This window comes from Podarcis erhardii (genome assembly GCF_964252035.2).
Source record: "Podarcis erhardii genome assembly, chromosome: 8".
Classification (NCBI taxonomy): domain Eukaryota; kingdom Metazoa; phylum Chordata; class Lepidosauria; order Squamata; family Lacertidae; genus Podarcis; species Podarcis erhardii.
Window position 1 is genome coordinate 34,159,866 of NC_138499.1, and position 15,672 is coordinate 34,175,537.

Genomic DNA, 15,672 nt, shown 5'->3' on the forward strand with positions numbered 1-15,672 from the left:
GGAACACCTGCTTTTGTACACAGGAGGAATCAGATGCACTGAGCAGCTTGTCTGTTCTGGATATGCCACTGGAGGTAAGCAAGCCATAAGTTTCTTAGGTGTAAAATCTTAAGGGAAAGTAAATGGGACACAGACATGTAGAGAGTCAAAATCCAGATTATTTGAAAGCTCTGCAGGGTTTCAGACGGGAGACTTTCCCAGAGACTGAACTTGGACCTTGTGCATTCGAAACCTGGTGTTCCCTTACTGAGTGACGACCCTGCCTTGCCCGATTCAGTTGAGATACAGAAATCTGGGATTCAGAAACCCAGACATTTGTACTTAAGCTGCAGAACGTACAGATCTAAAAAGGGCACAAAGTCCGTCCTCTCTCACACATACACACACATATAGTTCTCGAGGGCCGCTGCAGACAACCTGTGCTCTTTCAGGAACAGGTAACCCAAGCAACTCCTAAGCGCATGCTCACATGCGACCCCATATTTTTATCGCCATAGACTTTTCTTCTCTCTCTTTCCCCCTTCGTACCTCTAGGACTCTGAGCCGGCCTCTGTGATTGGCCGGGCGCCCTTTCTAAAAGGGGCGGGGAGGGGCCCAACCTCCCGCTTCGCCCTCTCGTTAACCCAATCCACGTCCAGTTCCGGATCTGGGGCCTCCGGAGCGGAAGGTGGCGCTCTCGGAGGTTCCCAACGCCTCTCAGTATGGAGCCTTCTCTGCGGGCGGAGAGATAAGAAGCGACGAGCCGCGGTTTCGAATGCTGGGCTGCTGGAGACTCGGAAGGGGGGAGGGGCAGGCAGGCGAGGAGAAGGAGGAGGAGGCGAAGTTGGGCGGAGCGGCTGCCTGGGCGTCCTCCCCTTCCTCGGGGCCCCGCTGCCGAGAGCGCGAGCGGGGCTGGGCTGGGCTATAGGCTAGCGGCGGCGGCGGCGGCGGCGGCTGGAGCAGGGGCCGAGGAAGGAAGGAAGGAAGGAAGGGCTGGTGGTGGCCGCGCTGCGCTCTGCCCGCCATGGCGATCCGCAAGAAGAGCAGCAAGAACCCGCCCGTGCTCAGCCACGAGTTCGTCGTGCAGAACCACGCGGACATTGTCTCCTGCATGGCCATGGTCTTCCTGCTGGGGCTCATGTTCGAGGTGAGGAAGGAGGACCAGGGCGCCCAGGAGGGGTGGGGGAAGGCGGAGGGGAGCTGGCGCCTCGTTCGGGAGCGAGGTCCGCTGTTCCCCGGCCTCAGCAAGCGTGGCGTGGGGAAGAGACTGGTTTCCAACGGGGACAAGCTTCTAGTCCCTGCCGCTTCCTCTTTCCCTTCTAGTGTGTGTAAAGAGAGGAGGGGAGTGGTGTGGCGATTGTGTGTATACCAAGTGTATCCACAAACCCAGTCATCGCTGCCAGCAACATGGTCGTGGGGAGCTGGAGTTCCTCCCTGGCCGCAAACCTGTGTGGGTCTTAGAAAGAATCCTGCGTGGCGTGGGTGGTGGAGGGGGAGAGGACACGGAGTTGGGTGATGAAGGCAGCGGCTTCCTCCACCCCCCCCCACCCCGCCCCGGGAAACATCTGGCAGGCTTTGCGGTCCTTCCTGGAGCCTTTCGCCTTGGCAAGAGGGAGTGTGGGGGGTGGGGGGAAGTCAGCAGGTCCTTGTGTCAAGGCGGGGGGGGGGGGCAGGCGGATGCGCCTTGTTGTGTCCGCGTCAGCAGTTGCTGTTGTGGGTTTGCGCGGAGGAGCAGCTGGTAGGTAGCCCGAGCGGTGCATCATCCTGCGAGCAGGAGCAGCCGCCCCTCCCCGGCAGATGTGGCTGCCTCCGTCCTCAGTCAAAGTCTGCTGGGCCTGACATCTGTCTCTCATGCTCCCCCCCCCCCCATGTATACACACTCGTTTCTCCTTTGGGGGAGCCGGGTGTGCTCCACACCCACTTGAGCTCCGAAATGCAGACCTGCAGCGCTGAGCATCCTAACCCGGGAGTAAGCCACACGGAGCACAGTAGTGGGGCATACTCCTGAGTAAGCCTGCACATAGCACCCCGCTCTCGGAGAGGGGAAGTAGGTACAGCCCCCGTCGCCTTTGCTGCCTCCCGGGTTTCCGAAGCGGAGCCACCGCCGCAGTGTCAACGGGGTTTTCGGAGTGTGTGGCGAAAGAGCCTCCGCCGTGCACGCCTCTCTGACCGGGTTGTGCGCTTGCTTGCTTGCCTGGCTGCCTGCTGAGTAGTTCCTGGTCTCGTCAAGGTTACGTGGCACTCGGAGCTGGAGCACTCTGGGGAGGGCGGGGAGACTCGACGTTTTTGGAGACGGGAGGTGCTGGCCGGGTGTTCGGAGCGGGGAGCGCGCAGAGAGAGATTTGGCTCCGGTTGCCTGGGCTGAGGGGAGGGGAGAGGGCGCGCAGTCCTTTGTGTGCAACGGGCAGAACTACAAGCCCCATGAGGCGCTGCGGGAAGCAGCTCCTCCCCTCCTCTCGGCTCCAGGGAAGGTGAGCTGGACGGTGACGTGTACATAGAGCGAGCCCCACGGCCCGCCTTCCGAGCGTGGCGGTCGCTTGCAGTCGTTGGTCGCAGCCCGATGGGGTTGCCTGGCGCCCCTCCAGATAGGGGATGCGACACGTGTCAAGGTGTGTGCATGCCATGGCTCTGGATTAGAACCAGGGAAGGGGAAGATGTCCTTGAAATAGTTAAAAAACTGACTTATAAAAATATTTATATACTGCTATATCATATTAAAAAAACATGAAAGCAATAAAACATGAAACTGAACTTATTAGCCCCAGAGCTTAATGAGGGTATGGAAGACTTAAGCAGTCTGGAGTGACTTGCTCCAGAGCAGTTTTAAATGGTAGTGCTTCTTTGTAAACTACTTGAGCAATATAACTTTAAGGCTCTGTTGAAAACCTGCTTCAGTAGCTGCTGCCCCAAATTCTGATGACACTTTGGAGGAAAGTAGCCTGAGGAGCAGATGCACTTTTATAAGGAGCGGAATTAGAATTGCACATAGGAGCTTGACTTTATCTGAGCAGCATGTCTGCAAATGCCTTTCTAAAATAGTTGCCATTGGTTCATTGGTAAATAGTAATGTGTCTAGCATTTTTCTTTCTTGAAGCTAAAGATTGCAGCAGTTTCTGTTCTTTCTATACCAGCTTGCCCATAAGTGATGTCCTGAGGCAATTTTTGTTGGGAACAGCTGTTTTAAAAGTGGCATGAGCAGTTATGTGTACTCAACAGTGCATTTGCTTGCGTTATTTGGACAGACACAAGCTTATAAGTAACCACTCATCTGGGCCACTGGGGCAAGCCTGGATAGGCTTGCATATAGATAACAGCCAACAATAGGAATGTATTGGCAAGAAGATTGGGGTAGGGGACTGAAATATCTGTGGGTTTTATAGGTGATCTTGAGTTACTGGGTATATTTGTTGAAATAGTAAAGAATTGTGGAAATAACCAGTCTTCTGTGACCCATTGTCCTAGTTTGATGTTGTTTCTTTTGTAATGGCTTCAGCTACACAAATAAATAATAATTGTAATAATAATGTTATTTTCCTTGCTTCTGAGTAGGCATGGTTAGGGTTGTGCTGTTGGTATGTTTAGAATTTCATCCTTGGTGTGTTCTTTGTAGAAATAATTTTATTTAATTGGGTTTTGTTTCATTTCAGGTTACAGCAAAAGCAGCTGTTGTCTTTGTTACACTTCAGTACAATGTTACCATTCCTGCCACAGGTAAAGCTCTAAAAAATATTTAGGCATTTGTCCTAGACAGAAAAGGAATACTGATTCACTGCTAATATATTGCCATATAATCTAATAAGCTAGTCCTATAACTTGCTACACTAGCAAACACTGTTCTAGTGAAACAGCAGAAGAATGAGAAACATCAGCACAATTTTTCGGTGTCAGTTCACCAGTAATGATGTTTGCTTTGTGACCTATAGACTTGGCTTGGTGCACCATGTATGAGTCTTGAAAGGCTGTAGAATTTCCCCTCCCTTCCCCACTCATCACATATCGTTATTTCATCCCTTCCTTCCTGATTTGCAGCAAATCATAGTTTGTCTTTCCTCCAGCAACATGGTTTACACTTACTCCCTGAAAACAAGGATCAGAAACAATGGATCAGAAACCACAAACCCAGGGAGGGAATCATGAATACCGGAGGAAGAGGGGCACACAAAGGCAACAGTGCTGCTTCCCTTGTTACTCTAGCACCAAACCACATTTTTGCATTGTCTTACCCTGCCTATTGTCAATATGAGCTTAGCTCTGGGTGGAAACTAAGTTTTCCTTGCTGTGCTGCTCTTAAAGATAAATAAGATTTTGAATCTGGTGACTGAAATAATAAAGGCATGATTTGTTCCAACATATTAGCGTACTGCATATATTTTAATTTAGACTTTTACTTGCATTAACTAATGCTGTGTTAGTGGAGAAGTAAATAACAAACTAGCCCTTGTAGTCTTCATTAAACTTGAAATAACTCTTTAATTTCTTCAGTTCCAATTTCAGATTAGGAGCAGGTTGGTAAAATAAGTGTATATTTAATGTTGCTGTCTTTTCTTCTCTTAGAGAAACAATCTACAGAAACAGTCACATTGTATCACTACGGCATCAAAGATTTGGCTACGGTTTTCTTCTACATGCTGGTTGCAATAATCATACATGCTATCATTCAAGAATATGTGTTAGATGTAAGTATTGTCAGGACAATATTGAGTATTGCTACAGTGGTATTTGATTGAGTGTATGGATGTGTTGTCAACGTGAGTCTTGGATTTGGCTTCGCATGACAGATAACTTCGTATGAAAGCTGTTACGCAGATCACTAACACGGATTCCTTTTCTTTTAGAAAATTAACAGGAAGATGCACTTTTCCAAAACAAAGCACAGCAAGTTCAATGAATCTGGACAACTCAGTGCTTTCTACCTTTTCTCCTGTGTTTGGGGAACAAGCATTCTTGTCTCTGTGAGTATCTCACTTGTACATACTTGAGCTGCAATTCTGTATCACTTAGTAGGAATGAGTCCCATTGATCTCAAATGGGACTAACTTCTCCATAGACCTGTAGATAGTTTAGTCTTAACCATAAAGGGTATTTGACGTGTTTGTTTCTTATTTTCAGGAGAATTATGTAGCTGACCCAACATCACTCTGGCGGGACTATCCACATACATCATTGGCGTGAGTTTATCAGAGCTGCAGGGTGGGGCATGTGTCATATAGTTTCTTTAACTTGTCCCAGGGTGTTAAATCAACCAGTAACTTACCTGCAGGTATTTCAAGTTCTTTTCTTCAAACAAAAGCCTGCTCTCCTGGTCTTCTGTTGCCAATTCCAAGCATGTTGTTCTTTCATAAATGTGTGACTGGTAGTTTCCATCCTACCATTAGTTCTTAATCTCTGTAGAAAATATTTCAGATATGACTCCATTGTAACACCTAATTTAAACAAGGTCTTATTCGAGAGCTATTTCAATATCTTTGACCTTTTCCATGCTGTATTGTAGGTTCCAAATGAAATTTTTTTACATCTCCCAACTGGCATACTGGTTGCATGCTTTTCCAGAACTCTATTTCCAGAAGACAAAAAAAGTAAGTCCACCTTTTGTTTCATGTTCAGAAGCCTCTAAAAATATATGTATATATTTTAAAGTCTTAATTAGCTGGTAGGAAAGAAAAGTAAATTCTTCTAGCAAATTGTTTGCTCATGGCAATGCTTTAAGCAAGGTTGTTGCCTAGTTCTGTATATCTTACTGTCAACGTTTATAGCATTCTCCCACACTGTACAGTGGTGCCTCGCAGGACGAAATTAATCCGTTCCGTGAGGCTCTTCGTATAGCGGTTTTTTCGTCTTGCGAAGCAAGCCCATTGACAGCTTAGCGGATTAGCGCTATTAGCGGTTTAGCGGCTTTTAGCGGATCAGCTGATAAGCGGTTTAGCGGCTTAGGAAAAGGGGGAAAAAAGGGGGAAAAAGCCGTAGGAACTCGCAAGACATTTTGTCTTGCGAAGCAAGCCCATAGGGAAATTCGTTTTGCGAAGCGCCTCCAAAACGGAAAACCCTTTCGTCTAGCGGGTTTTCCGTCTTGCGAGGCGTTCGTCTTGCGGGGCACCACTGTACTTGGGTCTTCTGAGAGGTAGGGAAGATTTCTGTGAGTTACTTTTCCAAGGGACTTTGCTTTTACCTGGATATACAGGGTGATTCATAGTGAAGTACTGTATACAGTTTCCATTTATAGCAAATGGAAACTGCATACTTCATTATGAATCGCCCTGTATTTCTAATGATTAGGCTGGAACCCTATACGGCAGGTGTTGAAAACCTTTGGCCATGTTTGCTAGGGCTAATGGGAGTTCAGCAGCATCTAGAGAGCCAAAATTTCCTTATTGCCATACACATTTATGTAGGATTAAGTGACATCTTTCCCCAGGGCCTGCAAGACAGAGCTGTTCCACCAGGCCTTTGGCCAGGGCACAGCCTGACCCCCTCCTTTGGCAATCCTCACAGAACCCTAGCCCAATGGTTGCCATTAATCTGATTTGAACTGATTTTATAATGAAATGATTTTAGAATGTTGTATCATTTTACTGTTGTTAGCCGCTCTGAGCCCGGCTTCAGCGGGGAGGGCGGGATATAAATAAGTTGTTATTATTATTATTATTATTATTATTATTAATTATTATCAATTATTACAGTGAACTTAGTGGGACAAGTGAATAGACATGCCTAGGAGTCTTTTGTTAGTTAGGAACACTAAACTGCACCTGGGAAACCTACCATATTTTTCCATGTATAAGACTAGGTTTTTTTTACTTTAAAATAAGGTTAAAAATCTGGGAGCGTCTTATACACAGATACTGCATATGCCCATTTTCTAAATTTGGGGTCCGCAAAAGTAGGGGGTGTCTTATACATGGGTGCATCTTATACACGGAAAAATACAGTTAGTTGCTGAACTGCAAACCTCTGAAGGCTGTGTCACTGACTTGCTAAGCTCCAAAATGGTGAGGGTGAGACCCAGCACAGAACCAAGGTTTAGCCTGTACGGGCAGCAGCAGCAGCAGCAGCAGCAGCACACGCCCATCCTCCAGCATAGTCATGAAGCTTTCATTTCCTTTTTTAAAGTAACCGCAGTCATTTCCCCCTCTTTGCATATTGCAGTGGCTGTCAGCTCTGGTTTATGATGATCTCGATGCAGAACAGCTGCATGGTATAAACGTTTACAACTTTCAGCATTGTAATCAGCCTTATTAGCAGCTACCAGGGCAAATACAGTGAGATCTTTCTCATTTCCTGCTAACAAAAATTAATTTTCCGCTTGGTTGAACAGTTCATGGTTTGAATGATAATAAGAGTAATTTGGTCATTATGTTCTGAAAGATGGCAGGTTAGCAAACAGGAATAAGGTCTTGTATGACCACAGTATATCAGTGTGTGGTTTTTACCATTTATCCAAGGGTAGTGTTGCAACATCCAGTGAATAGTTGGAGCAGCACTAGTACATTTATTATTCTTAGGTGGCAAAGTTTCTGGCCTGTTGCAATTTGAAACCTAGATGTGGGGAACTGAGGGTTGCATATTGTAGAAATCTTACTACCATGCAAATCTTCTACATTTATTCTTATTTTTGCACACATAGAAACACGTTTGTATGTCTTTTAAGCATTCATGAAATAAATCAAGCAGAACATTTATTTTAAAGATTTGAGTAAGATTTCAGGGTACTAACAAACTCCAGGATCAGCTATTAGAAACAGAATAGTATAAGACAAGAAATGGTTGTCCAGATTGGGTAATGGCCAGAAACTGGTGAATGTATTTAAGTTATGAGAACTCCCTGCAGAATTGATAAAGCTGTGGCTTTTTCATAGGAAGACATTCCTCGCCAGCTTGTTTACATTGGACTCTATCTTTTCCATATCGCTGGAGCTTATCTGTTAAAGTAAGTGACTTACTTGTTTTGCTGCCATACAGAGCCCCTTAGAGAAGATGGGGGTGGGGTTAAATTCAATAATAAATAACTATTTTGATAGCGAAACACAGTATCAAGTGTTCAGATACGGCAATCCAACATACCTTACATTGTACCCTGTAAAATGACTGTAGAAGTCCACTAGGTGTTTAGCAATCAGGTGTTTCCCTCAAAGGGAAAAGTTTTTTTCTGCAATAACCATCTTATTCCATCTTTCCCTAACCAGACCGCAGGAGACAAGATCATACCTGAACGGTTGAATTTATCTTGAATGCACACAGCAACTTTATTTCAATATCCAAAGTAGATTACTATACACACACACACACACACACACACACACACACATATTCATATATATATTGCATTTCTCCCCTGCCTTTGAAATTGAGCATGGGGGTCAAGCAGTTGCTTGAACTTCACATTCACTGGAATGATGCAGTAAGCCCATGGTTCACTTTGAATGCTCAGTTTTCAAGTTGAATGTCTAATGGCAGTGTATTTTTACAAATGTTCTTGTCCCCTAGAAAAGCTTGTATTTAAATTTTGAAACATCAAGTTGTTGTTTTTTTTTGGGGGGGGTGTATGCATATATATGTATGTATGTATGCATGCATGTATTTTTATTTATATCCCGAGTTGCTTCAGCGGATAATCAATTTAAAATCGCCAATAAAACATTAAAATCAATAAAACTGTCAAAGTGCAAAGACCAGGAGAATTCATAACAGTTGCCATCAAGGACACGTGCCCTAAACTGTTCTAGGACAGAGTTATGTTCTCGTTGTTTGGCAGAAGGGTGATAAAGGCAGAGCCGGATGGGCTTCCATCAGGAAGGTGTTCTGTAACTGGCACCACAACTGAGCGAACCTATCCTTCACACCTATGAACTGTGCCTTGGATGGCTAGGGTACCAAAAGGCATGCATCAGATTTTCATTCTGATGATCTGCATCACTGAGGGATCTATACTGCTGCAGAACATGTGTGTATATTCCTGGGCCTCTTTGAAAGCGGACATAGGAAACTGTCACTGAGCCCTGAATTCCTGTGCCAAATTTAATTAATGCAAGGCCAAATGAGTGGGTTTAATCAAAGACCTTGTGTCCCTCTACCAACTCGAAACTTCTTTCCTTTCATTTTTGTTCTTACAGTTTGACCCACCTTGGCCTTGTTCTTCTTGTGCTACATTACTTTGTGGAGTTTCTGTTCCACATCTCCAGACTGTTTTACTTCAGTGACGAAAAATATCAGAAAGGGTAAGTACTTTACGGTAACTTCCAACCTTTAAAAATATGTCTGGAAATGCAACTTCTAATTAATGCTTGAACGTGTACAGTTAACATCGGGCTGCTTCAGCAAATGATCCCTGTTCTTTTGTACATTAAAAGAACATCTAATAATAATAGAGATAGTTTTGTTCTCTGTTTAAGATAAAAATTGAAGTCTGCAAGCAAATATCTGGCTGATTACTTCAGGTACACAGACTTTGGCCTGGCTTACCTGTGTATCTCTTGGTCAGGTGCACCCCCTCCTCTTTCTCCTACATTTTCTTCACTTCTGACACCATGTTCCAGGCACTTCTCACTCCCTTGATCTTGCCACCTCCTGCCCTCAAAGATCAGTGCAGCTTAGCCAGATATATTCCTTCCTTTCCCCTCTGGCATAAAGACAACTTGCTGTTCAGTTACAAAGCCTTCATTACCTTCAGTACAACCAAAGAATTCCTATGCACAAAACAGTTACCAATTACTTCTTGAGATTGGTGTGCATTCAGATGCACATACAAAAACTCCCCCAACCTGGAATAGCTTCATTAGTTTTGAAGAAAGGATTTGACCAGCCTGTTTATAGAAGATGATATATATATCCACATTGAACAATTCCTTAATGTAGAAGCTATTTGAAGCTTAGATGGCTTCACACATTTTTCTGAGCCCTCAGAGATGGAAGAAGTATGACAGAAGAGCCCCACCATTCCTCTAGAATGCCTTCCTGGATGTGTGAGAAGGGACAGTGTTCTGGCTTAACGGTGTTCTAATGTATGTGTGAAGTCAAGTACCTTTGGCCCATGACACCTTAATATTCAATACATATGTTAATCGTATCTGCCTCTGAAATAATTGCTGTAAGTAGTACAATGAATGGATGGAATTCTGCTGAGGTGCAGTAATAATATGTTCATACCTGGTCTCTTCCCTCTAGGTTTTCAATCTGGGCCGTCCTTTTTGTTTTGGGAAGACTTCTGACCCTAATTCTTTCCGTCCTTACTGTTGGATTTGGCCTTGCTAGAGCAGAGGATCAAACATTGGATTTTAGTACCGGAAACTTTAATGTGCTGCCCATCAGGTATGAGACGACAGGCACAGCTTCATAGTTAGAGGCAGTGAAACTTCATGAGTTGTTTGGGGGCCACTTTCCTAAAAGCATCTGGTGGGCTTCTGTTCGAAAGAAGAGGCTGCATGAGATGAACAGCTGGCAGGCTTCTTTCTTCTGTGGTGCTTTAAAGTCATAGCTTCATGTGAATGAGACTTGTTTGAGTATTCTGCTTTTGTATGAACTGGCTTTACCTAGAACTTGTACAATTCCCAGTTAATCAGCATTTGCATAAACCAGGGGAAGGCAGGATGGGAAGCCTTCCAGAAGCTGCATTCCATTGGTGGGCAGGGCGAGAGGCAAAAAGTGGGTGGGACTAGAGCCACAAGTGGGTGGGGCCATGGCTGAGGTTCTTAATTTGTGTGTTCTACACCCCATCTGCCCCATCTCTCACCCTCTGTCAAGGCAAGCAAGAATTGTTTTTGTAGGTAAGGGACACATGCCAGCCAGGCAAAAATGAAGGCAGCACAGGGCAGTGTTGGTGAGGGATGGAGGGGTATCCCAAAGACAGGGTACAGAGGTCTGGAGGGTCATATTTGGCTCCTGTCAAAAAATTATTTTTAATTTATTTCATGAACTTTATAGTATAATTATTATAATTAAGCTTTATTATAAAAAAACACCCTCAAAGTATTTTACAAAAAAAGATAAAACATTAAAATCAAGAAAAAATCACAACCATACTTTTAAAACATACGAAAGTTAAAATAGTAAAACAGATGAAAATTACCTCTCTCTATGCAGGATTAGGGTATGTTAAGGGTGAATTAGCTGAGATGTAGAACTATAAAAATAGTAAATAAGAACTTTCCTTGTGTACATGTTTTGCAGAATAAAATGTGATGCAAAACATGCTGTTAAAAATGTGTGGTGTGCACTGCCTGTCTTTTCAGGAAACGTTTCTTTTTGTAGTTCAAGCATAAATCCTTAAATTTAAACACTTGAGCATGTTGACCACCTGATGTTGTTGGTGCAACTCCTTCACATTGAGGGTAGATGTTTAGGGTCTATCTGTGATGACTCCAGAAAGTGTTGAAACCATTCCACAAAGAATTTTGGCTCAGTTTCAGTATGAATTTCAGCTTCTAGTTACACAGTACCGTGACTATATTTATAGTTCCTGGAAGGATGTTGTTTCAGTGAGATGCAGATCATGGGCTGCTGTTTATCTAGCCACATAGTGTATGTCACTAATAACGAAGTGTGAAATATCTTCATCTAGAAGATGAAGTACAAAAAGTGTCGCCCTCCTGGTTAGAGAATTGGATGTTATCTTCTTTGTCATAATACATAAATTTTATTTGTATGTTGCCTTTCCACAGTTCAAACCATGCTCCGGGCAGCACACAACTAAACCCCACAGACAAAACCCGAGACCAAGAGTCTGTTCAGCAGCCTCAGCTTTTGTAGCTGGAGTCAGTCAGGGCCTTGCCTTCCCAGGTCAAGTGGGAAAAGGCCTGCAAGGCAGGGAGCAGGTCTTCCAGGACCCACAGCCAAGTGTAGTTTAGTTATTGCATGGGAACGAGAGAATTTGCCAATTTCAGAACATGCTTTTCAGTCTATGCATTCCTATTGTGTTATTACCTTGTTAAATTCCTGAAGCTTTGCTATGCTTCCATTAAACCTAATCTCTCTGAGCTTTTTATGTACTTTCCTAGATAACAAGGAAATAAAAGGCTTGATAAATGGCCAAGAAACATCCTGCCCAGTGGGAACAGTTTTCCTGATTCTTCTCATTTCCGGATCTTCAGGAATCCTAGTACAGTAATCTGTCTTCTCTTTGTAGAATCAGCGTACTGGCATCTATCTGTTTCACACAGGCCTTTATGATGTGGAAGTTCATCAATTTCCAGCTGAGAAGGTGGAGAGAGCATTCTTCACCTCCCCAACCAGTGAAAAAGAAGTTTGCAACAACTAAAAGCAAGCCTTCCAAAAAAGAAAGAGGTTTGTATTTCAGTCCTTTACTCTGTACAGTTTTGGTGGAGGGGGAAATGAAACAAGTTCCACAAGACATTGAGGAACCTCGTTACCAGTGACGCTTAAGCCAATGCTACGTTCCCTGAATTCAAGGGCAGGTGATACTAATTTCTTACATAACCAAATATTGGCGAGACAGATTCATTGGGAGATAAAATTGGTTTCCCACAAAGAATCCTGGGAACTTTCATTTGTTAATGTTCTCCTAACAACTCTCAGCACCCACTGTGGCTCCCATGGTTCCTTGGGGGAAGCCATAACTGTGAAAAGTCAGTGAAATAATGCTTTAAATGTATGGTGTGGGTGTGTCACACATAGCATCTTTCATAGTATTCTGTCTCTGGAAGGAGCTCTTGTCTCTTTTCATTTATCTTCTTGCCCTGGGTTGGTGATCACAACTGCAGAGTGTAGACAATCCACAGGCTTGAGTGGTGATCTTAATTTACTGCACCTTCTAGTGGCGCATAAAGGACGAGAGGTCTCTGCAAATAAAGCAAGAAGTTTCTAATGTCAGAATTCTGGCTAAGCTATTTATTTACTGGATTCCTGCCCTTCGTCGTAAGATCTCAGGGTGGATCACAGAATGGTTGGCACTCGTTCAGTAGCACTCAACTGCTCAAGCTCCAATTCATTTTTTTATTATTTTTAGATTCTTGGGTTGCATGCAGTCATGAAAGTGCTGAAAATTAGACATACGGAGTCATTACCTAGTTTCACTCGTTGACTCTTGAAATTTATTATGTATATTTTTGTTACTGGTGCATTTTACTGTTTGGGGTTTTTAGTTGCATTGTAAGCTGACCTAGGATGAAAAGTTAAGAAGGGCAGGAAAGGGGTAACCAAGTGCCCCCCTAGGCATTCATTGCCTGCTGGATCTTCTGTAAATGACATAAATTACAGGGCTTTACCTATTTGGAAATCTAGATTTTTTTATTATTTCCCCTTTTCTACAAGGAAATATAAGGTAGTGTGCAAGGATCCAGTTCCTTTCCTCTTCACAATTGTGAAGTAGGATATGGTGAGAGTTGGTGACAGGCCCAAGATCACCCAGCAAGCTTCATGACTGACTGAGGATTTGAGCCTCTAAGTCACTGCTCCCCAAACTTGGGTCTCCAGCTGTTTTTGGACTTCAACTCCCATCATCCCTAGCTAGCAGGACCAGTGTCAGGGGTTGTGGGAATTGTAGTCCAAAAACAACTGGACACTCAAGTTTGGGAAACACTTCTCCAAGTCTACCCACTTCTAGGCCAATTCTCTAATTCTTGGCGGCAGCCCTCAGTGGTGTTTTTCAGATAGTGTGGCCTTTCTGCCAAGCATAGAATACTATTGTAGCTGTTTGTCCTAAGCCACTCTGGGCACTATTAACATATATCTATATCGGGTGTGAGGAAACTTTGGCCTACCAGATGTTGCTGGACTGTCAAGTCCCATCAGCCCCAACAAGCAATACCAATGGCTAGGGATGATGGGATGTGTAGTCCAAAAATATATGGTGAGTCAAAGGTTCCCCACACCTAACTTGTATGGTGAATGTTATTTTTGAAAATCTGGTTGTAATATAAAGTTGTCTGGACACAATTTTACCATTTCTTCTAAAGCTGCTGTGGGATATGGGATGCTAAACAAAACCGACTTTTGGTCTGATTCAGCAGGGCTAGACTTTTATTGTTTTAAGTTTGGCTTTCTACTAAATGAATAATACACTTTTTTAATGCTTTCTAGATATGGTACCTAGAAAAGAGCTTAACAGTGTATATTGTCTTATTTTTAGAAAATGGAATAAATGGAACATTGACCTCAAATGGAGCAGACTCGCCTCGCAGCAGGAAAGAAAAATCCTCTTAAAACAGAACTTTATTAAGTTAATTGACTAATATCCCCAAAGAGAACTGCTTTTTACTTTGGAAAGTCCTTCAGCACCCGAGTTCCTATGGTTAACAAAAAAAATAAAATTAATACTTTTTTGTTATTGCTACCATAACGTTTGTGCAGCTTTTTAAACTGAAAAAGGGGGCCACATTATTTTTTTAGTATCTTTGAAAATGTTGTGAGTGTTAATTGGAATCCACTTGCCAAAAATCAGTGATACAATCTGCCATTCCTTCCAGCTTTACAGTGATGAATCTAGTCCATTCCAAAAAAGACAATATGAAATTATTGTTTAAGGAGAAATTGAACATTTAAGTAAAATAGTAATGCCATATTTTATTTTATTTTTAGATATTCTCTTAACACTTAGGTGTATATTTTGATTTTACACTTCGGTACAGAATTTGTAAACTACCAAAATAATCCTTGTTACTTTGTAGACAATCTCTACCATGATTCAAGAAATTCCCTTATTAAAACACAGTTGGACTGATTGAAATGTTGCTGTGTATGTATATTGTCAAGTATACTGTGAGTTTTGTTGCCATCAGAATTTCCATCAGCATGTCTGGATAGCCAGTGACAAAACACTGCGAGTACATATTGATTGCTGCTGAACAGCTCATGTGGCATCCTCCCGGTTTACATTCACAAATTCCTGAATTTGAAGGCTCCCTGTGAAGATACCACAGCTGCTTTGCTCCTCTTCCCTGGAGGGTTTTCTGCTGTGCTGTGGTGAGCTAAGTCATAGTTTTGTTAATTGTCTCATCCAAATCCACACTCATGGTTTATCTCTTTCCTGACAAACCACTAGTTTGTTTTATGGCTTGTGGTTTGTCAGGGAGAAGCGAAACCACAAGACTGGGTTTGGACAATGCACTAAGCCAAACACACCAGCAAAGCAGCTACAACACCCTTTTCCTGGTGCCTACACACCAACCAGGGCATCGGATCTTGTTCTGCCAAGCCACATTCAAGTGTGCACCTGAAAGCATGCTGAGACAGGAGCGAACATCACACACTACTAGCCCCAGTCACACCGGTCTCCCATCTCCACCAGCTGCAGCCTCAGATCTGTGGGTGGAATGTCGGAAGGCAGGAAATGCCTAAACTGTTAAAGGTCCAGGTAAATATATGCATCATTGGTATAAGTCAGAAGCTGAATAACGATGGAACTAGATGCACCTCTGTAGGGAGGGAATTCCACAATTTTGGGCTGACATGGAGACAACCCTTTCCCAGGCTGCCATTTCCTCCCCCCCCCCCCAGTTCTTAGTGATGGAACTAAAATAATGCCCAAGAGGATCTACAGTGGTGCCCTGCAAGACAAATGCCTCGCAAGACGAAAAACTCGCTAGACGAAAGAGTTTTCCGTTTTGGAGGTGCTTCGCAAAACGAATTTCCTATGGGCTTGCTTCGCAAGACGAAAATGTCTTGCGAGTTCCTGCGGGGGTTTTTTCCTCCCCCCCCCCCTTTTTCTAAGCCACTTATCCGATAAGCCGCTAAACCGCTAATAGC

At 43.6% G+C, this 15,672-nt stretch overlaps 1 protein-coding gene across 2 annotated transcripts; it reads left to right on the top strand.

Moving 5' to 3' along the window:
* Positions 1-824: 824 nt before the first annotated feature.
* TRAM1 (translocation associated membrane protein 1) lies at positions 825-14,653 on the top strand. Of its 2 annotated transcripts, none has more exons than XM_081874560.1 (11): positions 825-1,126; positions 3,627-3,690; positions 4,534-4,655; positions 4,815-4,931; positions 5,089-5,147; positions 5,471-5,555; positions 7,833-7,903; positions 9,087-9,191; positions 10,138-10,281; positions 12,095-12,252; positions 14,057-14,653. In XM_081874560.1, the coding sequence occupies exons 1-11, from the start codon at positions 1,004-1,006 to the stop codon at positions 14,128-14,130; spliced, it is 1,122 nt and encodes a 373-aa protein (XP_081730686.1). In that variant the 5' UTR covers positions 825-1,003; the 3' UTR covers positions 14,131-14,653. The 2 variants fall into 2 exon arrangements, with proteins under 2 accessions (XP_081730686.1, XP_081730687.1); XM_081874561.1 differs by lacking the exon at positions 825-1,126 and adding an exon at positions 2,517-2,588.
* Positions 14,654-15,672: the final 1,019 nt, after the last annotated feature.

What these genes read in the sequence shown, in the direction of transcription:
- TRAM1 (XM_081874560.1), top strand. Translation starts at nt 1,004, where the DNA reads ATGGCGATCCGCAAGAAGAGCAGCAAGAACCCGCCCGTGCTCAGCCAC. An exon ending in GAACAAGCATTCTTGTCTCT is followed by an intron (nt 4,932 to 5,088) that starts GTGAGTATCTCA and finishes TCTTATTTTCAG; the next exon opens with GAGAATTATGTAGCTGACCC. An exon ending in TTTAATGTGCTGCCCATCAG is followed by an intron (nt 10,282 to 12,094) that starts GTATGAGACGAC and finishes TTCTCTTTGTAG; the next exon opens with AATCAGCGTACTGGCATCTA.